At 43.1% G+C, this 25,062-nt stretch overlaps 1 protein-coding gene across 8 annotated transcripts in view; it reads right to left on the bottom strand.

The window, feature by feature from the left end:
• Positions 1-25,062, bottom strand: part of LOC124545180 (mucin-5AC-like) — a 349,462-nt gene that overhangs the window by 9,989 nt on the left and 314,411 nt on the right. For all 8 annotated transcript variants that reach the window (XM_047124022.1, XM_047124023.1, XM_047124024.1 and 5 more), the window contains 2 exons: positions 16,277-16,542; positions 8,674-8,835 (listed from right to left, as the gene is read on the bottom strand). In XM_047124022.1, the coding sequence (XP_046979978.1) occupies positions 8,674-8,835; positions 16,277-16,542 (428 nt within the window). The remainder of the gene's footprint in view (positions 1-8,673; positions 8,836-16,276; positions 16,543-25,062) is intronic.

The raw sequence follows: 25,062 nt of genomic DNA, 5'->3' as shown, positions 1-25,062 counted from the left end.
TGAATGGTTGAGGCCATAGACATCAATGAGTGATATACTGAAGAGTTCCTTGAGTGCCTTACATCACTTCAGTAAAAGGCTTGGAAGTATATGAGATAGCAGGTCTGATTTTGTACAGCCTCCCAAATGTTTTAAACTTCATATATCAATTAGAGGGGGTACTAATGAGAGTTAGTAGAAATCATTAGGATATTTCAATTTTGATTTATTCTTGGATGGTTGTGATCAAGGGCACTTAGAGTTATTGATATTGAAAGATGGCTAGACCTTCCTAACTGTCTTTTTTCTGCTTTATTTATTTAGTCAGGTAGACACATACAATTAGGATACTTTCATTAGGTTAGGAAGGGTATATGGTCAATGAGGGTTGGCAGTGGTTGTGATACTGAATTCAATGGTAGCTAGGTGCAAGAAGATATTAGAGGTGGTGAGGCTGTGCACTTGTATTGTTGGACAGCCAAGCTGTGGCAAGGGGGGTTTATTGGCCAGTGTGGAGAACGTGGTGTGTTGTGAGAGCAGGCATTGGCAGAGTGAAGGGAGACTCCGGCTGGTGCTTTGGTGCTTTTGCACATGGCCCGAACCACTGGGGGTTCACTGGCCATAGGAAGTATCAAACCCAGAGCGGCCAAGGCATATTGTCGCAGAGGTCTGAGGCAGAACTTTTTACGACTGCTTTCACCGACGTGAAACTGACCGAGGCTCCGAGGAAAAGTGCACTCTGCCATTTCTGCAAGGGTCCTCGTCCTGTTTCCTGGGAACCTTACTATAAGATTGATATCAGGTTAGGCCAAAATGGAGCAGCACCGCAGGACACCTGACACTGTTTTTTTTGAGGCCATGTAGGCACGCAAGTCACACTGTTTCCCACACATGCAAATGGTCTGTCACCATAGGTGAGTGGACAGTGCACTGACTTGTCACGCCGGGGGGCCTGGGTTCGGTTCTCAGCTGGGTTGGAGATTTTCTCCACTCAGGGACTGGGTGCTTGTGTCGTCTTGATCATCCTCATTTCATCCTCATCAACGTGCAAGTTGCTGAAGTGGTGTCACCTCAAAAGACTTGCACCAGGCAATCAGGTCTACCCGCCAGGAGGCCCTCGCTGCACGACATTTCATTTCACGTGCAACTGATTGGGATGCTGACTGTGACATCACAAAACGTAACAGTGAACACCTGTTTGATGCCTTGAAATGCGTTGGGACTGGAGGAACAGTTTTTTCCCATCTTGTGGAGGGAGGCTATATGGTACACAGGGTGATGTGCATCTGGCAGAGGAGAGTGCTACCTTTTTCAGTTGGTGATTTTCAGCTTTTAGGTGCATACTCCATGTACAGTATTTTGGGGAATTGCATGAAGTGTGAGGATGTGAGGACATGGCATGCAGGACACATCATTTGAGATTTCTACATGTGCATTGTGAGTATTTTGCACCACTGGCACTAAGAAACTTTATAGTGAATTTCACTCTCTGCACAGTACATTCACAGCAGCAACAGTCACAGTCTAATCTTTGCCATTATCAGTATCAAACATATAGTTAGTCAGATCACATTATCTATTTAAAAATCAGAACTAGTGTCAATTTCCCATCATCAGTTCAACTTTGTTAACTGCACATCAGTACACTTCATTTTATGAACACAAGCATAACATAATTGATGTGTTATGCTGAGCTATGTTCCATACTGTTAATGTCTTTCGGAAATAAATCTGACTTCTGTTTGTTTTTCAGGTATTCATGATTTCTTGAGCACCTTTATTAGTTTTATTTGACTATGTGAGGAGTAATAGGAGAAGTCTTGGGATAAAATACATTATCCCATCTTCAGTTTCATTATACAGGAACAATATCTTCTCATTTGCCTCAAATTTCCATTCACAGTAGTGTAAATGAAGGGTGCTACTTTGCCTCAGACATATTCAGATGCAGAAGCTCTCCAGCAGTGCCCACATCCTTGCCCACCAAACAGGACGTTGTTGTAATGTCCAAGTTTGGTTTGATCACCACAGAAACATTCGTAGTAAGACCAGAAGGACATAGTGCAACAGAGATTGATAATTTGTTTCTAAATCCAACTTTATTTCATAAATCAGACTTGAGTCCCATAATGACCACAACAGCCAAATGGTCGAAATAAAGCATCCCCACTAATCATATTTAACTAAGCAGGGAAAGATGTGGTTTCAAAAACTCATAAATGTTGACTTAGCTACACTTTTCAGAGAGAATTAACAGACTGAACAATGGGGAGTTGTTTACCTAGGCAAACAGTGAATGAGAAAGTTAATTACACGTAAATAGTATTCTCACAACACTATGAATCCAGTTTCCATTTAAATCAGATCAGGAACAGTTATAGTGGAAGATGTGAGGAATGATGGATAACTTATGGGATCAAAGTATCTTGTATCAGGAGGAGAGAGCTTTATTTAGTGCAAAATTAAAGGGGCACCAGTATGGCAAAATTATTTGCCATGTCAACAAAATGACAGAAACCTACACTATGACTAAGAAATTTAAAATTCTGAGACTAAAGCAAAGGAAATCAATGCATTATTAAGCATGAAATGAGTAAAGTTGGTAGAGGTAATGATATTCAACTTCTTGACAACAGTTTGGCTATCAAATTCAGTGAATTCTTCCCAGCAGTAGCTGAAAGCAGGGACAAAAAATGGACCATCAAAAACCAGATCCATTAGACTTACTTATACAGACATTATGTACTCCAAAACAGAAGACGCCATTTTATCCAAATTGTCTATTAGAGAGCGTACAATCATTATGTCATAGAAAAGCAGTGCCTTGTCCTCCTATTGTGGTATTTCAACGGAATAGTATGTTATTGTTCTGTTTATTAATGGTTGCTTCAGCACTACAGAACAAAAAAAATAGACTCCTCAAAGGTTGTTACTAGCTAGATTCATGGCTGCAGATTACAAAAACGAACCAGGAGTCTTTTATTACAAGAAAAACTATACTGGCAGTCACCTCTTTCAGTGGGAGAAGCAGTTTATTCTGGAGACATCACTGTACATCACACAAGATCAGCAGAATTTTTGTGCTTGTCTTTTGTAGTAGGCCTACCCTCGAACGAGTCAAAGAAAACAGAAATTTGTGTTAGGCACTTGAAATGCTGTTACAAATTCAGGCCTAACAACACATTTAGAGATTGGATTTAAGTAACATTGGGCAACTCAACATGTACATAACGTTTTTCTCTTTGAAAAATAATGAAAAATCTATTTGATCTAGCTGCTGTACATGAATATGTCCATCATTCACAGTAGTTACCAAAAGAATAAATTTATTTATTTATTTGTTTGGCAGCTTATGATGTACATCTATGGAGTAAGTACCAGTAAATACAGGGTGTTTCAAAAATGACCGGTATATTTGAAACGGCAATAAAAACTAAACGAGCAGCGATAGAAATACACCGTTTGTTGCAATATGCTTGGGACATCAGTACATTTTCAGGCAGACAAACTTTCGAAATTACAGTAGTTACAATTTTCAACAACAGATGGCGCTGCGGTCTGGGAAACTCTATAGTACGATATTTTCCACATATCCACCATGCGTAGCAATAATATGGCGTAGTCTCTGAATGAAATTACCCGAAACCTTTGACAACGTGTCTGGCGGAATGGCTTCACATGCAGATGAGATGTACTGCTTCAGCTGCTCAATTGTTTCTGGATTCTGGTGGTACACCTGGTCTTTCAAGTGTCCCCACGGAAAGAAGTCGCAGGGGTTCATGTCTGGCGAATAGGGAGGCCAATCCACGCCGCCTCCTGTATGTTTCGGATAGCCCAAAGCAATCACACGATCATCAAAATATTCATTCAGGAAATTAAAGACGTCGGCCGTGCGATGTGGCCGGGCACCATCTTGCATAAACCACGAGGTGTTCGCAGTGTCGTCTAAGGCAGTTTGTACCGCCACAAATTCACGAAGAATGTCCAGATAGCGTGATGCAGTAATCGTTTCGGATCTGAAAAATGAGCCAATGATTCCTTTGGAAGAAATGGCGGCCCAGACCAGTACTTTTTGAGGATGCAGGGACGATGGGACTGCAACATGGGGCTTTTCGGTTCCCCATATGCGCCAGTTCTGTTTATTGACGAAGCCGTCCAGGTAAAAATAAGCTTCGTCAGTAAACCAAATTCTGCCCACATGCATATCGCCGTCATCAATCCTGTGCACTATATCGTTAGCGAATGTCTCTCGTGCAGCAATGGTAGCGGCGCTGAGGGGTTGCCGCGTTTGAATTTTGTATGGATGGAGGTGTAAACTCTGGCGCATGAGACGATACGTAGACGTTGGCGTCATTTGGACCGCAGCTGCAACACGGCGAACGGAAACCCGAGGCAGCTGTTTGATCACCTGCTGCACTAGCTGCGCGTTGGCCTCTGTGGTTGCCGTACGCGGTCGCCCTACCTTTCCAGCATGTTCATCCGTCACGTTCCCAGTCCGTTGAAATTTTTCAAACAGATCCTTTATTGTATCGCTTTTCGGTCCTTTGGTTAGATTAAACCTCCATTGAAAACTTTGTCTTGTTGCAACAACACTGTGTTCTAGGCGGTGGAATTCCTACACCAGAAAAATCCTCTGTTCTAAGGAATAAACCATGTTGTCTACAGCACACTTGCACGTTGTGAACAGCACACGCTTACAGCAGAAAGACGATGTACAGAATGGTGCACCCACAAACTGCATTGTCTTCTGTATCTTTCACATCACTTGCAGCGCCATCTGTTGTTGAAAATTGTAACTACTGTAATTTCGAAAGTTTGTCCGCCTGAAAATGTACTGTTGTCCCAAGCATATTGCAACAAACGGTGTATTTCTATCGCTGCTCGTTTAGTTTTTATTGCCGTTTCAAATATACCGGTCAGTTTTGAAACACCCTGTATCTGCTTTGTCAGTTTTCCAATAAAATACATTACTTTTACTGATTCTAACTATAGTTTTGCTAAGATAACTAATAAATTTTAGCCACAAAATTTCCGGAAATGAACATCATAGTTACAAAATTTTAGATACTGTATACTGAATGGATTTTATGAGACATGCATAATCTATGCACCTAAATTATAGGACATTTAATTGCAATAATTCTATACTATGTGTCCATCATTTTATATATATGGTATAATACAGTCATATAGCACATACATGTTCTGGATCCCATTTTGTTTACATTTATAAAGAAATTTAACAGCAATAATACTGTAGAAAACAAAATATTTAGATAAAACAATGCTGTTAAGAAGTTAACACATTTTACTTTTTCTTTTGCTCTATACCTGTGTACATTTTTTAGTGTACTATGCCTGTTTGCTTCAGTTATTTTCGTTTGAAAGAAATTATCTGATTGAATATAAAGGGGTTTCTAATAGCAGTTGTTTGATTAACTGTTTCAACTTATCCTTCGATTTGTCATTAGTGATGTGTGGTGGTAGAGAGTTGTACACCTTTACTGCCATCTAACCACTGCTTCTCTCATATTGAGTTGTGTTATGCTGCAGGATTCTTAATTTCTTGGTATTTCTAGTGTGGTGGTGGTGTACATCTTCATTTTTGTTGAATTTATCTTTATGATCCCAAGCATGGAGCAGAATTTTATGTATGTACAAGCTGTAGAAGGTTAAAATCTTATATTTTTTGAAAATAGGCTTGCAGCTATCTCTTGTTCTTTTGTTTCCTATTATTCTAATTGCTCTGTTTTGTAATTTGAATATTTTAATTGCCTCAGTCGAGTGGCTCGAGATTTCTATACCATAGCTCATTATAAAATTGAAGTATGAAAAATAGAACATGCGCACATCATCTTCAGTTATTAGTGGCTTAATTTATCTCAGAGCAAAAATGGCTCTGCTAAGTTTATTGCTTATATTGGAAATATGATATTTCCATCCAAAACAACTGTCCACGGTGATGCCTAAAAATTTAGCACTTTGAACTACTCTTGCATCTACCTCTTGCAAATTTGTCAGTTCACTTGTTTTTCTTTTGTTGTTCCGAGATAGGATTGCATTAGTTTTCTCATAATTGAGAATTAACGTATTCACTTCAAGCCAGTGGGTGATTATTTCAACTGTTTGATTACTTTTACTAATGGCTTCCTGTAAGCTCGGTCGCACAGTTATGCTTGTTGTGTCATCTGCGAAGAGTATCAATTCACTGTCTATGTTACAATGTAAATCATTTACGTATATAAGGAAAAGGAGGGGTCCTAGAATACTGCCCTGTGTCACCCCATGTTGTATATCTTGTAGTTTTGATAGCTGTTTCCCTTCATTGTGTGACACTTCCTGTTATATCCTAGCCAGTAATGCCACCCGAGCCCGCTGCCAAAAGGTTGGCAGCATCAAAGTCCGGACGCCGTCCGCATAAGCAGCGCCAGCGATACAGGAAATCGCCGCAAGTCTGCGCGCGCCACCGCTGGCTTCTGGTTTCTTAAGCGCTGGAGTCGCGAGCGCTAGGACAGTTCTGTATTCGCCGCTCAGTTGTATACTCGCCACCGAATTGTGTACTTGCTAGTCAGTTGTGTGTTCATCGCAGCAGAGTTGTTGTTTGTCGTCAGCCGACGCTGACCTAGCCGCTCCGACTCGAACTAGACAGATTTCTGTAGACACGGAGTTCACTACTGTGTTTCTGTATCTTCGTTAATAAAGATAAGTACCGACTTTTATTTAATCAGAGTGTTTGGGTTTTCATCTTTCTGTTCACTGTTCCAGCGGACCGGTCGGCCCGCTATTAAAAGTGTGACGGTGACTTCGTAAGCCGTTTCTACAGCGAATTGCTTGTCGCTACGAATGCCGCCACAAAACTTCCACTGCTTGTTTTCTGTTCTGCAGAAATGACTTCATGATATCAAGAGCAGTTCCTCTAATTCCATAGTGGTGTAGCTTCATTATTAATATGTGGTGATTGACAAGATCAAAAGCTTTAGATAAGTCACAAAAACACCAACCGGGATTTCGCCTTGATCTAGGCCTGCAGAGATTATATTAATATGTTCAAATGCAGCTGACACTGTAGATTTTTCCTTCTGGAACCCAAACTGTCTACCATTCATGATACAGTTTTTATAAAAAAAAATATGATACAGTTTTTATAAATAAATAATTTGTTTGAATTCTTACCACCACACAGCCTTTGGCATTCAGATCACTTTTGTACTTTACATATTATGATAATCCAGAATGTTTGTCCTAGCAGTCAACACATGTATTTCTGTGGGTGCTTTGACAGATGTTTAGTTTTTGCATTGTGTAAATGGAGTTAGTTGAAGCAAATAATATTCATCACATGTTTCATGCAGCACTCAGTTTCACGGAAAATGTCAGCTTGTGTCTTTGTAAGGATAAAATTTATAAAGTGTGACTTTAAGTGCATATTCAATAGAGTTGTCTCTAATTAGTATAGAGCTACATTTGGCTAAATGATATATACTAACAGGAAAAACAAAACGTTATGAGAGAGCAGAACTCCACTCGTTATACTGTTGTATGATAATGGCAGACAGTGAACACAGCATGGGCTGACACATAAGAAGAGGAAAGCTCAAGTTGAACAAGAAAGACATGATAAATAATGTTAACTAATATGTTGATGTCTGTTGTTATTGACTGTTTTAGAGATTGAATGAGAGTCTGCGTTTTTGACACAGTACTGATACATACCAGTGCAGTTTAATTTTCAGTAAATTTTTGTAGAACAGCCTGCTGTTTCAATTACTGTATGCACTACCCAATCATTACTGGAGCACTACTTTTTCTTCACACTTTGCTTTCCTTGTTAATGGATATCATTACATGAGGTATCACACTAGACTAATATTGTATCCTGCTATGAAATGAGCACATAACACTCCACTTTAAAATGCATCTTTTTTGTAGTGGGTGGTTTTTTTAGCTAACTCATTCCACACACTACACAAATTAAATTGCAGAGCAAGTGCTCCTGAGAACTTCAAGTAGAGAAACATCTGATAAATAAAATAATCTAGAAGTAGTTTTATGTGAATGTTGTATCACTATTAATCTTTGGTTGTTGGTATACTTCATAGAAGCTTTCTGCAGTGGGAGCTTCTACTAACTGATGTATGACTAATTCTGTATTCCTGAAACATCTCTTTCATGACAACATGAAAGAACACAATGTTTGAATGAACAAATGATTAAATGAGTGAAGAGCTGTGCTCCAAGTGTTCAGCAGTAGAATCCCCTCCAGAGCCATAGTTCATAAGTGGCTTTGAGAGCATCTGGATTGATATCCTGAAGCATATCACTACTCATAAACCTATAATGCAGCAGTCACCACTGCACTCACTGGATAACTTATGGAATGTCTGACGAAAATCATGACTTTCTGTTGCTACATCACATCAGGCTTTCACTCAATTTTACATGTGGTAAAAATGAGAGAGGCAGTATGGTCTACCATCACTGAACACCAGTACACTCAATAGCCAGTTGGCTCTCACTCCATCTCTTTTTCTGCTATCTGCAGGCATTTGATTGGCTTCGACACAACAGGCTGAGCTAGTTTTTGCTGTTTCTATTATTCATGTATTTTACCCCAGTAAAAGCTTTTCAGTTTCCTTGTACAATCCTGTACATGACCTCTACCACAGAAAATGATAAGCTTGCATTGTCTCTCACCTGAAGTAGAAGTAGTAGCCTGCCACAGCACCACCTAGAGCCACTGCGATGAGGACAGCCAAAGTAATGATGGCCGCCATATAGCCGGTCACATCAGTGGGCTCCTGGTTCTCTGCCTCTGGTGGCAGGTTTTCCACTTTGATCTCCGAAGACGAAAGTAGCCTGAGTGCAAAAAGATGAGTTAGCCAGGTAAACTGTTAAAAGCAGTGGTCAGGTTACTTAGCTCAGATTTCCAGTTCAATTTGATTTTTTATTTAATTCTGCAAATTAAATGTTTTTTGGGTGTACTAAGGGTACAAGGAAAAGTTAAGTCAAAGAATACAGTATTACATGTTCATTTGTTACACGAGAACTGATGTAAGATTATGTGAAGACTTAAAAATGGTGAATAAGTAAAATTACACATTTTACCTTTGTGACATAAGTAAATAAGTAGATTTACATTTTAATCTTCATAAATTATATTAGAATACAACATTTTAATCTTCATAAGCTATATAAAAGTACTACATTTTTATTTTAAGAGTGTAATTTTTTCCTTAAGTCATTTCCCCTATTCTTAAACTAAAGAATTCACTCATTTTATTAAATGTTTGCTATAATGAAGAATGTTTTTAGTTTCCTTTTGAATACGAGCACTTCTGCAGTTTCATTTCCTTTTTTATGTTGATGGGAAGCTTATTGTATACTTTTACTTCTGATTTGTGCACTTCCTTCTTTGCATACTTTCGTGGGAATTGCAGATCTTTGGTGAAGTTGTCTCATCTCTTTTGTGTCGTGATTGTGAATGTCACAATTTGTCTAGAAGTATTCCCTGTTGTTGACTACAGATATCATCGTGGAGTATATGTATTGACATGTAAATGTAAATACCTGGAGAGATCTGAACAGATTCCTACTTCTTTTAGTTACCCCATATACTAATCTCACTGCTCAGTCTTGAAGTTCAAAAACATTTTTAACACTTGCAGCATTTCCACGGAAGAATTTACCTTAGGAGGTCATAGAATGGAAATATGCAAAATATGACAATAGCATTATTTCTCTGTCAACAAAGTGAGAAATGATTCTCAGTGAAAAGAATGCTGAGCTAAGTTTCTTGAGCAGCTGATCAATTTCCTCATTCTGTCTCAATTGATCATCCATCTAGTGACTAGGAATTTTTTGTGAGGGGTTTCATTAATGTTCTGATTGTTAATGCAATCCAACATAAAAAATTCCTCGGTATCCAGATGGACAGTCAGTTCATAATAAGGGCTAGCAGTGGGGATAGTAACAATTTGCTAACTTAGAGTGCATTGCGGGTAAATTCCCTGATCATAGGGGATGATTTCAAATTGTCATCTGTACTGCTGGAGAGTCATGCAATTAAAATGTGTCAGAAACTGGGATCCGAGAGAGATTATTCTCAACATTTTTCTGAAGATTACTTCGAGCAGTTAGAGTACCGACTCATGAGGGCAACTTCTTAGCTCTCATAGTAATTAATAGATATGAATGTGCCAAAATAGTTAATATGATTCCTTGTTCCTTGTCATTACATGAACACTGAAATGGAAGATAATGTGATCAATAACTGTCAAATAGAAAATCAATTAAAATTGTTCAGTTATGTAGTGTAAAAGTCTTATGAACAGAACATCGCTGTTTAAAATATTGTAACTTTGTGGCATAAAGGAATCTTCAGTTTGGTAATGGAGGGAAATGTGGGAAGTAAAAATTGTAGGAGGAGACCATGGCATGAATACAGTAAGCAGGTGCAAATGGATGCCAGTTGTAATAGTTATTCAAAGATGAAGAGGCTTGCTCAGGATAGAGTTTATATTGAGACAATTCTCCTGGGGGTTCCTTTGTAATGGAACATTTGAAAATGGAATTAAGCATTTCAGTTTTTGCTTTTCTACCGTCAATTTCACTTCCTATTTCATTCACTAGGGACTGGACACTAACGTTGGTGCTACTAACAGCCTTTACATATGACCAGAATTTCTTCTGCTCCTGTGAAAGATCACTTAACCATTTCTGTGACGGAAGTCATCGAAGGCATCATACATTGCTCTCTTGACAGCCAAATGCATTTCATTCAGCATCTGTTTATCTGTAGCCCTACGCTTTGTTTCACACCTATTATGCTGTAATCTCTGTTTACTTAGAAGTTTCTTTGCAAAGACTGTTTACAACAGAGGTTCCCTCCCATTATGAACTGTTCTACTGGGTACATATCTATCCAGTGCAAGGTCGACTGTTCTTTTAAACTTGAGCCAGAGTTCCTCTGCATGCTCCTGCCCCACACTGAAAGTTTCAAGTTCTTCATTGAGATATGACACTATCGATTCTTTATCTAGTTTACTGAACATATATATCTATCTGCTTGTTTTAGTTGTCCTTTGCATTTTAGTAATCATTGTTGCCAAACTGCATCATAGTCACTGACACCAGTTTTGACGTGGCCACCCACAGAGGTCTCAGGTCAATTTGTTGCCATTACATCCAGCATATTTCTATCACGAATGGGGTTCCTAACTATCTGCCCTAGGCAGTTTTCAGAGAAAGCATTTAGTAAAGTTTCACAGGATGTCTTATCATATCCATCACTAAGAAAACTGTAATTTTTCCAATTAATTGTTGGATGATTAAAGTCTCTGCTGATGATTACAGTATGATTGAGGAACTTACATACAAGTGAACTGAGGTTTTCTCTAAAATTTTCGGTTACATCAGGAGATGAAGCTGATGGGCGATAGAAAGACCCAATTATCATTTGATACTGTGTCTTGCCCAAACAATCTCACATGCAGCTTCAATGTCTACCTTGATGGATTTGAGTTTCTTGCCTTCTGTAACAAATAACCATCTCCATTTCCCATTCGCCTATGTTTTCGATTATAGACTTTAATTTTCCCGAAAAATCTCACTGCCATCAATTTCAGGTTTCAACCAGCTTTCTGCACCTAGAATTGCGTGAACTTCACTGATTTCCATGAGCGCTTCAAACTCTGGCACTTTGTTGCGAGTACTTCGGCAGTTTACCATTAGGATTTTAATACTCTCACCTGTGGGAGGCATTTCTTTCGATCTTACACTGATACTTCTGGGTTTCTTACAGCTATCGTTATCTGAACTGGATGGATAGTCGCCTAATCTAAAAAATCCTTGTGTGCACACCACACACAATCAGCTATTCGAGTAGTCGCTTCTGTTGTGTAGTGCACACCTGACCCATTTAGGGGGACCCTACAGTTTTCAACCCTGTGGCGCAAATCCAGGAAATTGCAGCCTAGCTTATCACAGAACTTTCAGAGTCTCTGGTTCGATCCCTCCACTCGACATAGAATCAAAGGGCCACGATCAGGCCTGGGGCCAATACTGCAGATTGTGAGGCTCACTGAAACTCCACATGCAAGGCTGGTCTTCTCAAACTTCTCTGCCAGTCACTGGAGTGGTCAAAGAATGACCTCACAGCCCAGATGACAGGCATCGTTTGTTCCAACATGTGCCATAATATGCAGTTGGTTGCACCCTGTTCCCTCAATGGCTGCCCGAATAGCCTCTTCAACATGCTGAATGAGGCCTCCAGGCCATTTCCCTAAGGGCTACCATAATTCGACATATATGTGAACTCTCTCTCTCTCTATTCGTTTAGTCGGTTCCGACTCTTCGTGACCCCATGAACCAAATCACGCCACTTTTTCCTGTCTTGCACTTTCTCCCGTAGACCTTCCAGGTTGGAACACATTGCTTCTGTGATGCCATCGATCCATCTCATCCTCTGACGTCCTCTTCTTCTAGTTCCTTCAATCTTCCCCAGCATTAATGTTTTTTCCCCAGCATTAATGTTTTTTTCCAGCGAGGCATGCCTTCGCATTGCGTGTCCAAAGTGGGTCAGCTTTTGTTTTAACATTAGACCTTCCACGGAGAAATTTGGTTTTATTTGCTCCAATATTGATCTGTTGGTTCTCTTTGCAGTCCATGGAACTCTAAGAAGTTTCCTCCAACACCACAATTCGAAGGAGTTAATTCTTCTCCGTTCAGCGTTTCTAATGGTCCAGGTCTCACATGCATACATCACAACTGGAAAGACCATAGCCCTCACAATACGGATCTTTGTTGCTAGTGTTATATCTCTGGACCTTATAACCTTGTCAAGGTTTGACATCGACTGTCTACCGAGCAACAGGCGTCTCCGGATTTCGTTGCTGCAGTCGCCATCATATCTGAACTAATGACGATTAATAGACCCCTACGCTTTTGCGTTTGCGTCCTCCTGACACCAGAAAATCCAGGTTTTCCCAAAACAGGCGAATGGAGTCCTACTGCGCTACACTTGTTGGTTAGGGGGACTGCTAAAACACCCTGACCCCTGCCTGGTCCCTGTCCACCCTCGCAGGACGCCTAGATCTACAACTGACACGCCACTCACAGCCAAGTGGGCGACTAATGACAAATCGTGCGCTTTCTGCAGAGGAGGCAGGATCCACGGGTGAGGATAGTGTTGCGGCAGAATGCGGAACGCCAGTCGGGAACGAGAGAGCATAGACGGCTGTGAAGGAGACGCCAGCCAGTCGCACGCTGACCGACCCCTCTCCAGGACGACAACACGACGGCAGCGACCTCTACACGGAGAGGACGTAAGCGCCGCGCAGTCTGTGTTATCTGGGACTCTAGGTGTTCCTTAAGATTCTCTTAAGGAACATCTCGTTCTCATTTGCGCGATCCAAAAGCTGTCCACAGATTGTGAGACGAAGGTCGTTCTGATCTCGACCCGTGTTCCGTGGGACGAACTTGGCAGCAACTCGGTGCATTCCAAAGTACTGTGTCAGGATTTAATGACATGATCCAACTGAAATGTTCCATTCTTCTGCAGTCTTCGGTTGGCACGCACAATGTCGTTGACGCTCCTGACATGAACATCGTCGGTAGACGTTGAAGGGCGTCCTGAACGATGGTCATCTTTAACTTTCGTCTGGCCGTTTTTAAATCGTGTTAACCATTCTTGACACAGAGCACGGTTTAAGCACTCGTCACCATAGGCTTCCTGCATCATTTGGTGTGTCTCTGTAAAGGTTTTCTCGAATTTCACGCAAAATTTAATGCAGACGCCTTGCTGCTCCCTGACTCTGCCATTTCGAAATTCGCAAACTGTGCGACACAACGTTCTACTCAATACTGAAGAATAACAAACAGGCATGGACGAATGAAACTTCCAGCAGTTACGCTTTAAACATGGGCGTGTGCAGGGATGCCAGCAACATTTCGTTCTAACACACCATTGGCGTGAAATTACGAGTGTTCCGGAATTTTTTCAACAGACGTGGAAGATCTGTGACTTTGAAACGTCTCAACAATATAATTCGGGCAAGTAAATAAAGTACCACAAGGCCTGCAGGTGACTCACGATGACGACAACAGAGGAAGTTGTCGAAAGTTTGAGTATATATAAATCTGATGAGGTAATAAATTCATGAAACATTTAACCAGTTCGACACAATATCTCTTATAAGTCCATGTACACTACCTGACAAAAAATTGAAGCACACAGGTAGTTCATAGAGGCAGGTGTGATCTGTGGATGAGCGTAGTCCTGTTGAGAACGGCCATCACGATACTGCTGCATAAGAGGCAACACATGGGGAGACAGTGAGTCGGTGACATATCGTTCTGTTGTCAGAATCGCCTCAACCACTACCAGCTGCAGTCATACCTGATGCATCCCTACACCATAATGCTAGTAATGAAAGTGCTATGCCTCTCCAAAAACTTGGAAGAATGGAAACTGTCCTCGGGTCGCTGCCGTATTCGCCGACGATGGTTACCCGAAGCACTGCAAAACTGTCCCTCGTCACTGAACACAATGCAACGCCATTCTTCAGAAGTCCTTGCTTCCCATCACAGAATCACACCAAATGCAGCCGTTTGTGTTGTGGTGTTGACGGCAACCTATTGATGGGACGGTAATTCCCTAGTATCCAAAGTGTGTTCTGAAATGACAATATGTTGAACGAACAGGTGGATATGTGAAGGAGCAACAGAGTGCTTAGTGTACAATATGGCAGTCCTCCCTTCAGGTGGTACGATGCAGTCCACTGGAACCTTGACGGAGAGTATATCTGCACTCGTGTTCCCATGCAGTCCAACTTCAGGCTGCTGTCACAATTGTGGATGTTGTATGATTCAACCAGCTGGCCAGATGGAGACCAATAGTGAAGCTCTTTTGAAATTCTGTCAGGTGCTGACAAAACTGTCTCAGACAAGCACGCAGCATCTCCATGTCTTTCACAGTGATGGTCACCACGCTCCTTATGTACCCTACCAGGCCAGGTAACGACACTGAAGATAAGCAACATTACTGCATTCTTATGGCCGTTACACCTTGTACAGAGAATTGCAACTCCAATAATTTATGGTGTGCGGTCAATGAGCAAAGCAACACATTTTTCTTCTCCGCCAATTTCAATTGAAAGAATGCAGCATTTGCTGTGGGACATCGTGGAACATTCTCGCTTCAGTGATGAAGCACTGTTTTGCACTGATCCGTGTGATCACCGTTGGCGAATCTGGCGGCGACCTAGGAAAAGTTCCTATCCTTCCAAGGCTTTGGAGAGGCTCAGCAGCGTCATTCCTGGCATTATAATGTGGGCAACCATCGAGAGTGGTAGTGATTGAGGCAATTCTGACAACAGAACGGTATGTCACCCCACCTCCGATGCAGCTCCGATATATGGGCGGTGCTATACATAGCCTTCAAAATGACGTCTGAAATGGAATTTTGTTTAAAGCAAACAATTGTCATTCAGTTTATTTTGGTGAAAAACCAGAACATCGCAGGTATTCGCAGGCGTTTGCAGGAGGTCTACGGAGACCTGCCAGGGAACAAAAGCACGGTGGGTCGTTGGGCGAGGCGTGTGTCATCGTAGGAACGAGGTCGTACAGACCTGTCCTGTGTGCCAGCCGGCCGCACTCAGCTGTGGCTCCAGCACAGTAGGAACGTGCGGACACTCTCATTTGAGACGATTGATGGATCACAATCAAACGCGAACTTCTCCTTCTCAGTGACAAGACTTCACGCAAGGCTACTCACCCGAGAGGAGCTCACAGAACTTCACTGGAATGTTCTTCCTCGTCCAACCTACAGCCCGGATCTCGCACCTTCTGACTTCCGTCTATTTGGCCCAATGAATGATGTACTCCACCAGAAGCAGTACGTGGATGGTGGGGAGGTTATTGAGGCAGCAAGGTGGCATAAGGCCGTTGCACTGAAGAGAGATTATGTTGAAAAATAAGGTTTTGTAGCTAAAAGAGTGGGGAAGGATGTGGTGTATTACACTCGTTATAAAGCCAACCTGCTTTCAGAAAAAAAAAAAAAGAAATTGTGTTGCCCTACTTGTTGAACGCCCTTCGTTCACATGCGTCAGAGGTATGTACATGTACGAAGTTACGCTAAAATCCGATAATGTCTTATGGGGCTTCAGTGTTTTTATCAGTCAGTGTATTTATTGGCTCTGGATGTATTTTGGGTGGCCTCTCTTTAATGCTTCGGCCTGTATCTAGGTGTGTCTCTTCACGAACGAGTGTTTCAGATAGCTCGGGCAGCGCGTGCACTTACGTCTGGAACTGCTGCACAGTGACGAGCGCCTCCTGGTCGTCGAGGGCGTACAGCAGCATGGTGAGCGCGCTCTCGGAGCCCGCCCTGGCCGCCCTGCCGCCAGCCAGCGCCCTGCCCTCCTCTGCCGCCGTGGCGTACGCCCTCAGCAGGCGCACGTTCAACCCCGTGGTGCCGCACAGGTCCTCCACGACGGCGTCCGCGTCCTCGGGCAGCGCGCCCTCCACCGTCGTCACCAGCACCAGCTGCTCGTCCTTCAGCGGCTTCACCTGCCCACCGACAAACAGACGGTTGGCTGGTCGGTCAGTCTGGGGGAGCAGCCCAAACAGTGAGTTGGGTTGGGTTGTTTGGGGAAGGAGACCAGACAGCGAGGTCATCGGTCTCATCGGAATAGGGAAGGACGGGGAAAGAAGTCGGCCGTGCCCTTTGAAAGGAACCATCCCGGCATTTACCTGGAGCGATTTAGGGAAATCACAGAAAACCTAAATCAGGATGGCCGGACGCGGTATTGAACCGTCGTCCTCCCAAATGCGAGTCCAGTGTCTAACCACTGCGCCACCTCGCTCGGTATCAAACAGTGAGTCATTGGTCCCATTTGATTACGGAAGAATTGGGGAGGATATCGGCCGTGTCCTTTCAAAGGAACCATCCCGGCGCATGCCTGACGCGAATTAAGGAAATAATGGAAAAGTTAAATTAGGATGGCTGGATGCGAGTTTGAACCTTCGTCCTCCCGAATGCAAGTCCAGTAAGCTAACCTCTGCGCCATCTCGCTCAGTCCCAAAGTAGATGATACTTAGGAATTACAGCTGTAGACAGTCACATGCGTCTGGACAAGGTGAGCAGGGCCTTTGTCATTCGCTGGTTGGTTCATTCGGGAGAGGAGAGGAAACAGTGAGGTCACCGATCCCATCAGTTGGTTGCTTTGGGGGAGGGGCCCAAACAGCGAGTCATTGGTCCCATTCGATTACTGAAGGACTGGGAAGGATATCAGCCGTGTCCTTTCAAAGGAACCACCCCGACACATGCCTGAAGCGATTTAAGGAAATAATGGAAAAGTTAAATTAGGATGGCTGGATGCGAGTTTGAACCTTCGTCCTCCCGAATGCAAGTCCAGTAAGCTAACCTCTGCGCCATCTCGCTCGGTCCCAAAGTAGATGACACTTAGGAATTACATCTGTAGACAGTCACATGCGTCTGGACAAGGTGAGCAGGGCCTTTGTCATTCGCTGGTTGGTTCATTCGGGAGAGGAGAGGAAACAGTGAGGTCACCGATCCCATCAGTTGGTTGCTTTGGGGGAGGGGCCCAAACAGCGAGTCATTGGTCCCATTCGATTACTGAAGGACTGGGAAGGATATCAGCCGTGTCCTTTCAAAGGAACCACCCCGACACATGCCTGAAGCGATTTAAGGAAATAATGGAAAAGTTAAATTAGGATGGCTGGATGCGAGTTTGAACCTTCGTCCTCCCGAATGCAAGTCCAGTAAGCTAACCTCTGCGCCATCTCGCTCAGTCCCAAAGTAGATGATACTTAGGAATTACAGCTGTAGACAGTCACATGCGTCTGGACAAGGTGAGCAGGGCCTTTGTCATTCGCTGGTTGGTTCATTCGGGAGAGGGGAGGAAACAGTGAGGTCATCGATCCCATCAGTTGGTTGCTTTGGGGGAGGGGCCCAAACAGCGAGTCATTGGTCCCATTCGATTACTGAAGGACTGGGAAGGATATCAGCCGTGTCCTTTCAAAGGAACCACCCCGACACATGCCTGAAGCGATTTAAGGAAATAATGGAAAAGTTAAATTAGGATGGCTGGATGCGAGTTTGAACCTTCGTCCTCCCGAATGCAAGTCCAGTAAGCTAACCTCTGCGCCATCTCGCTCAGTCCCAATGTAGATGATACTTAGGAATTACAGCTGTAGACAGTCACATGCGTCTGGACAAGGTGAGCAGGGCCTTTGTCATTCGCTGGTTGGTTCATTCGGGAGAGGGGAGGAAACAGTGAGGTCATCGATCCCATCAGTTGGTTGCTTTGGGGGAGGGGCCCAAACAGCGAGTCATTGGTCCCATTCGATTACTGAAGGACTGGGAAGGATATCAGCCGTGTCCTTTCAAAGGAACCACCCCGACACATGCCTGAAGCGATTTAAGGAAATAATGGAAAAGTTAAATTAGGATGGCTGGATGCGAGTTTGAACCTTCGTCCTCCCGAATGCAAGTCCAGTAAGCTAACCTCTGCGCCATCTCGCTCGGTCCCAAAGTAGATGATACTTAGGAATTACAGCTGTAGACAGTCACATGCGTCTGGACAAGGTGAGCAGGGCCTTTGTCATTCGCTGGTTGGTTCATTCGGGAGAGGGGAGGAAACAGTGAGGTCATCGATCCCATCAGTTGGTTGCTTTGGGGGAGGGGCCCAAACAGCGAGTCATTGGTCCCATTCGATTACTGAAGGACTGGGAAGGATATCAGCCGTGTCCTTTCAAAGGAACCACCCCGACACATGCCTGAAGCGATTTAAGGAAATAATGGAAAAGTTAAATTAGGATGGCTGGATGCGAGTTTGAACCTTCGTCCTCCCGAATGCAAGTCCAGTAAGCTAACCTCTGCGCCATCTCGCTCAGTCCCAAAGTAGATGATACTTAGGAATTACAGCTGTAGACAGTCACATGCGTCTGGACAAGGTGAGCAGGGCCTTTGTCATTCGCTGGTTGGTTCATTCGGGAGAGGGGAGGAAACAGTGAGGTCATCGATCCCATCAGTTGGTTGCTTTGGGGGAGGGGCCCAAACAGCGAGTCATTGGTCCCATTCGATTACTGAAGGACTGGGAAGGATATCAGCCGTGTCCTTTCAAAGGAACCACCCCGACACATGCCTGAAGCGATTTAAGGAAATAATGGAAAAGTTAAATTAGGATGGCTGGATGCGAGTTTGAACCTTCGTCCTCCCGAATGCAAGTCCAGTAAGCTAACCTCTGCGCCATCTCGCTCAGTCCCAATGTAGATGATACTTAGGAATTACAGCTGTAGACAGTCACATGCGTCTGGACAAGGTGAGCAGGGCCTTTGTCATTCGCTGGTTGGTTCATTCGGGAGAGGGGAGGAAACAGTGAGGTCATCGATCCCATCAGTTGGTTGCTTTGGGGGAGGGGCCCAAACAGCGAGTCATTGGTCCCATTCGATTACTGAAGGACTGGGAAGGATATCAGCCGTGTCCTTTCAAAGGAACCACCCCGACACATGCCTGAAGCGATTTAAGGAAATAATGGAAAAGTTAAATTAGGATGGCTGGATGCGAGTTTGAACCTTCGTCCTCCCGAATGCAAGTCCAGTAAGCTAACCTCTGCGCCATCTCGCTCGGTCCCAAAGTAGATGATACTTAGGAATTACAGCTGTAGACAGTCACATGCGTCTGGACAAGGTGAGCAGGGCCTTTGTCATTCGCTGGTTGGTTCATTCGGGAGAGGGGAGGAAACAGTGAGGTCATCGATCCCATCAGTTGGTTGCTTTGGGGGAGGGGCCCAAACAGCGAGTCATTGGTCCCATTCGATTACTGAAGGACTGGGAAGGATATCAGCCGTGTCCTTTCAAAGGAACCACCCCGACACATGCCTGAAGCGATTTAAGGAAATAATGGAAAAGTTAAATTAGGATGGCTGGATGCGAGTTTGAACCTTCGTCCTCCCGAATGCAAGTCCAGTAAGCTAACCTCTGCGCCATCTCGCTCAGTCCCAAAGTAGATGATACTTAGGAATTACAGCTGTAGACAGTCACATGCGTCTGGACAAGGTGAGCAGGGCCTTTGTCATTCGCTGGTTGGTTCATTCGGGAGAGGGGAGGAAACAGTGAGGTCATCGATCCCATCAGTTGGTTGCTTTGGGGGAGGGGCCCAAACAGCGAGTCATTGGTCCCATTCGATTACTGAAGGACTGGGAAGGATATCAGCCGTGTCCTTTCAAAGGAACCACCCCGACACATGCCTGAAGCGATTTAAGGAAATAATGGAAAAGTTAAATTAGGATGGCTGGATGCGAGTTTGAACCTTCGTCCTCCCGAATGCAAGTCCAGTAAGCTAACCTCTGCGCCATCTCGCTCAGTCCCAATGTAGATGATACTTAGGAATTACAGCTGTAGACAGTCACATGCGTCTGGACAAGGTGAGCAGGGCCTTTGTCATTCGCTGGTTGGTTCATTCGGGAGAGGGGAGGAAACAGTGAGGTCATCGATCCCATCAGTTGGTTGCTTTGGGGGAGGGGCCCAAACAGCGAGTCATTGGTCCCATTCGATTACTGAAGGACTGGGAAGGATATCAGCCGTGTCCTTTCAAAGGAACCACCCCGACACATGCCTGAAGCGATTTAAGGAAATAATGGAAAAGTTAAATTAGGATGGCTGGATGCGAGTTTGAACCTTCGTCCTCCCGAATGCAAGTCCAGTAAGCTAACCTCTGCGCCATCTCGCTCGGTCCCAAAGTAGATGATACTTAGGAATTACAGCTGTAGACAGTCACATGCGTCTGGACAAGGTGAGCAGGGCCTTTGTCATTCGCTGGTTGGTTCATTCGGGAGAGGGGAGGAAACAGTGAGGTCATCGATCCCATCAGTTGGTTGCTTTGGGGGAGGGGCCCAAACAGCGAGTCATTGGTCCCATTCGATTACTGAAGGACTGGGAAGGATATCAGCCGTGTCCTTTCAAAGGAACCACCCCGACACATGCCTGAAGCGATTTAAGGAAATAATGGAAAAGTTAAATTAGGATGGCTGGATGCGAGTTTGAACCTTCGTCCTCCCGAATGCAAGTCCAGTAAGCTAACCTCTGCGCCATCTCGCTCAGTCCCAAAGTAGATGATACTTAGGAATTACAGCTGTAGACAGTCACATGCGTCTGGACAAGGTGAGCAGGGCCTTTGTCATTCGCTGGTTGGTTCATTCGGGAGAGGGGAGGAAACAGTGAGGTCATCGATCCCATCAGTTGGTTGCTTTGGGGGAGGGGCCCAAACAGCGAGTCATTGGTCCCATTCGATTACTGAAGGACTGGGAAGGATATCAGCCGTGTCCTTTCAAAGGAACCACCCCGACACATGCCTGAAGCGATTTAAGGAAATAATGGGAAAGTTAAATTAGGATGGCTGGATGCGAGTGTGAACCGTCGTCCTCCCGAATGCAAGTCCAGTAAGCTAACCTCTGCGCCATCTCGCTCAGTCCCAAAGTAGATGATACATAGGAATTACAGTCGTAGACAGTCAAATGGGTCTGGACAAGGTGAGCAGGGCTTTTGTCATTGGCTGGTCGGTTCATTTGGGAGAGAGGAGCAAAGAGCGAGGTCATCGATCCCATCGGATTGGGGAAGGATGGGGAAGAATTTGGCCTGCCCTTTCAAAGGAACCATCCCAGCATTTGACTGAAGCGATTTGGGGAAATCACGGAAAACCTAAATTAGGATGGCCGGAAACAAATTTGAACCGTCGTCCTCCCCAGTCCAGTGTGCTAATTTCTGCGTCATGATCTGCGGCGAGATCTATTTACGAAATTTCAGTCACCAACCTTCTCTTCCGAATGCGAAAATATTTTGTTGAGACCAACCTACATAGGTCGGAATGATCATCAAAATAAAATAAGAGAAATCAGAGCTCGAACAGAAAGGTTTAGGTGTTCGTTTTTCCCGCGCGCTGTTCGGGAGTGGAATGGTAGAGAGATGGTATGATTGTGGTTCGATGAACCCACTGCCAAGCACTTATATGTGAATTGCAGAGTAGTCATGTAGATGTAGATGTAGATCTCGGTCGGTCGACAAACAGAATACAAGCTCGTTTGTCAATAGGGCCACATAGCCATTACGGCGTTTTTGTAGAAGAAAAATCACCTCTATTACAATCGACACGAATTCTGCAGACAAAGATCTTGCGAAATTCACCTCGATCTTTTCGTACATGAGAGCAGGAGCGCCATAGAGAGAGACTGCGTGTTCCTCGACTTCTGGAAAGTATTCACTACAGTTCCACACTGTCGTTTAGTGAGCAAAATACGAGTTCACCGAGATTTGTGATTCGGTTCAGTAGTGATAGGAACGAAAGAATGCAAAATGTCGATTCAGTCGTTTGATGGAAAGCAGTCAACTCATTTGGCTGTAATTTTCCATATCGGTTGAATTATTCAGTCATTCTTTTGAGTGAAACCAGTCTGTGTGAGCAACCGAATCAAAACAGTCGGCGCAATCCGGCGCACTGAGTTGTAACCTGAAACATTCGATCGTTTTTCCATTGTTAAATCATTATTGTTGACTGCACTATGTTATCGCTTTTTTTATTTTTATTGACTGCCAATATGCAGCTATTACTTCAGTTCGTCCCTGTATATGAATGGACCTTTTCTTAATTGTGAACTTTGTGTCTAGATTTCAATACCGTAGCACTCGGCGGTGCGGGAACGAAAGAAATGATATAACTCGATAAAAACTGATCAAGATAAATTGAATCCGATGTACAATATCTGCAAAGATGATTCATATTGGAAACTGTATTAAGGGAGTTAGAACGGAAGAATTTTTTTCACATTTTCGGATTTTTATCTCCTTATAAAATTTGCAATACTTCGAATAAAATGATATATATATATGTATCACTTATAAACTCACATGGGAAGTATTTTAGTTTTTTAAATATAATCTACACTGGTTGAAAATGTCAAAATTTTTACGTGCGTTACTTCAAGATCTAAAAGAATAGGTAATTTTCTATATAGAAGGCTGTGGGTTGCCGTGTTATAAAGGTTAACAGTGTTGGTCATGTCCAGAAGAGGATAGGCATCACGTTGAGGAAGCTGGAACAAAGTTTGAGAGACAAGAAACTTTCTGGTGGTAAAACTGTAAGAGACAGGCTCACAGACAAAATGATTGATGAACTACAGCAGTATTATGGATGGCCAATACAAATAATACTAAGGATTTGTTGAAAAAGAAGCAGGCAGTATGGGCTACCGTCTTCCACAGACTGTCAACTGATGAAAAAGCAGTACGCCACCTTTGCCCTCCTGGGCCTGATTCATGGTGCAATTACCGCAGTGCCCAGTACAGTACTCAAACAGTTCAGACAGCCATGAACATTCCATCCCAGCAGCAGTCATGGACATCATAAAATCTATTTAGAGAGACCTCGCAAATCCTGAAGTACTGCAGTGCGCGCATGGTCAGACTCAAAATCCCAATGAGTCGTTCAGTAATCTTATATGGACTCGCTTGCCAAAAAATGTTTTTGTTGGTATGAAGACACATTTATAGGATGAAAGTGCTACAGCATATGAGAATTGGCCCTGGAGCAAACTGCATTAGAGAACTTGAAAGGATGGACAAGGTTCGCATTGAAAATTTACATTTTCTGTTGCATTTTCCCTAAATCTCAGAAACCACTTCGAATAGAGTATTCCAGTTTTTAGGGAGTAATAACATACATATCCAGAGTCTACTGAACTAAAAGAAGAACGTAATGTTATGCACAATTAAAATTATTCAGGATAAAGTACAGAAAATTGTAACTATGTAATTAAAAAATTGTATTTTCTAATGCAGTCGCTGAAATTCAATTAATGTAGTTCAGTAGACTCAGAACATACAGTTTAATGTCCTGTAGAAGTTTCGTGTCAATGGCTTCAGTGGTTCCTGAAATACAGGGAAGCCAAGTTACTGAGTTTATCATTGTCGGGATAGGGCGCTCCAACGCCCCTTAATTAAAAAAATTCAAAAAAAATTAACAAAAAAGCTTCTGACAGGTGATAATATATGTTTAAAAAGCAAGTGTGCCACAAAAAAATTAAAAAAAAATGTTATCATATAGGCTTTCTGTTCACTTCACCTCAGTATTTACCAGAATACAATTATCGGTGATGGATGCAAATCAGCGGGAAGGAGGAGACAGAGCTTTAATAAATTTAAACAAAGAAGTTTTTGTTAGTGTTTCTAAATATAAATTTATAATGTAGCACCGGTTATTAACTTTTTAAAAACAACTGATCATACATATTTAACGCCAAAAGTACGAAAAATTCGTTTTTAAGTAAATAAATACATATATATCGAAAATACTTCATTTTTAAAAATATATTTTTTTATTCACCTCTCCTTGAAGTAAAATACGGTATTATCTTCTAAAGAATGTTGGTAACCCTAGTCAAGGTTCATGTGTAACCGCAAAGGCTGGAAAGGTATGTAAACAAAATGACTCAAACCCGGAGACTGAGTAACAATATTTATATACCTAACGTGGCTGTAGAGACTAATTTCCTTCGGTTGTTTCATCCGATTGAAGAAACTGACTGAACGAAAAAACAATCGCCTGGCCAACTGGTGGTTAAAAGCAGTCGATTGTCCCATTAATACGGTTCAGGACTTCCTTACAGACACGTCATTCCGAATGGAAATAAATCGAAAGATGTAAAGGTAGTTTCGAGGTTACACCAAGGGAGTGTTATATGGCTACTGCTGTTTACAATTTATGTTAATCATCCGATGAATAACAACGCTTTTATCTGCGGGAAGATTGGGACGCCAGAAGAGTGAAGTGAAATGAAGAATTTGCGAGGGTGTAGGGACTGGCAGTTGACACTGAAGGTAAATAAGTGTGTCGTGAAGGTAAAAGGTAAAGTCTGCAGCGCAGGCGTGTGGCCGCACTGTCAGGCTGACCACAGGTGGACTGCGACCTTTTTATTTGCGACTGTGGTGGAAGAATGAGGAGTGGCTACAGGCTGTAGAAGGAGTATGCCGCCAGCCGCTTCTCCCTGTCGTTGCCCGCTGCCAGTTCTCAAA

Source organism: Schistocerca americana, chromosome 8 (assembly GCF_021461395.2).
Source record: "Schistocerca americana isolate TAMUIC-IGC-003095 chromosome 8, iqSchAmer2.1, whole genome shotgun sequence".
Taxonomy (NCBI): Eukaryota; Metazoa; Arthropoda; class Insecta; order Orthoptera; family Acrididae; genus Schistocerca; species Schistocerca americana.
Note: the sequence above shows the minus strand (reverse complement) of the source record. Positions and strands in the feature narration are given on the sequence as shown.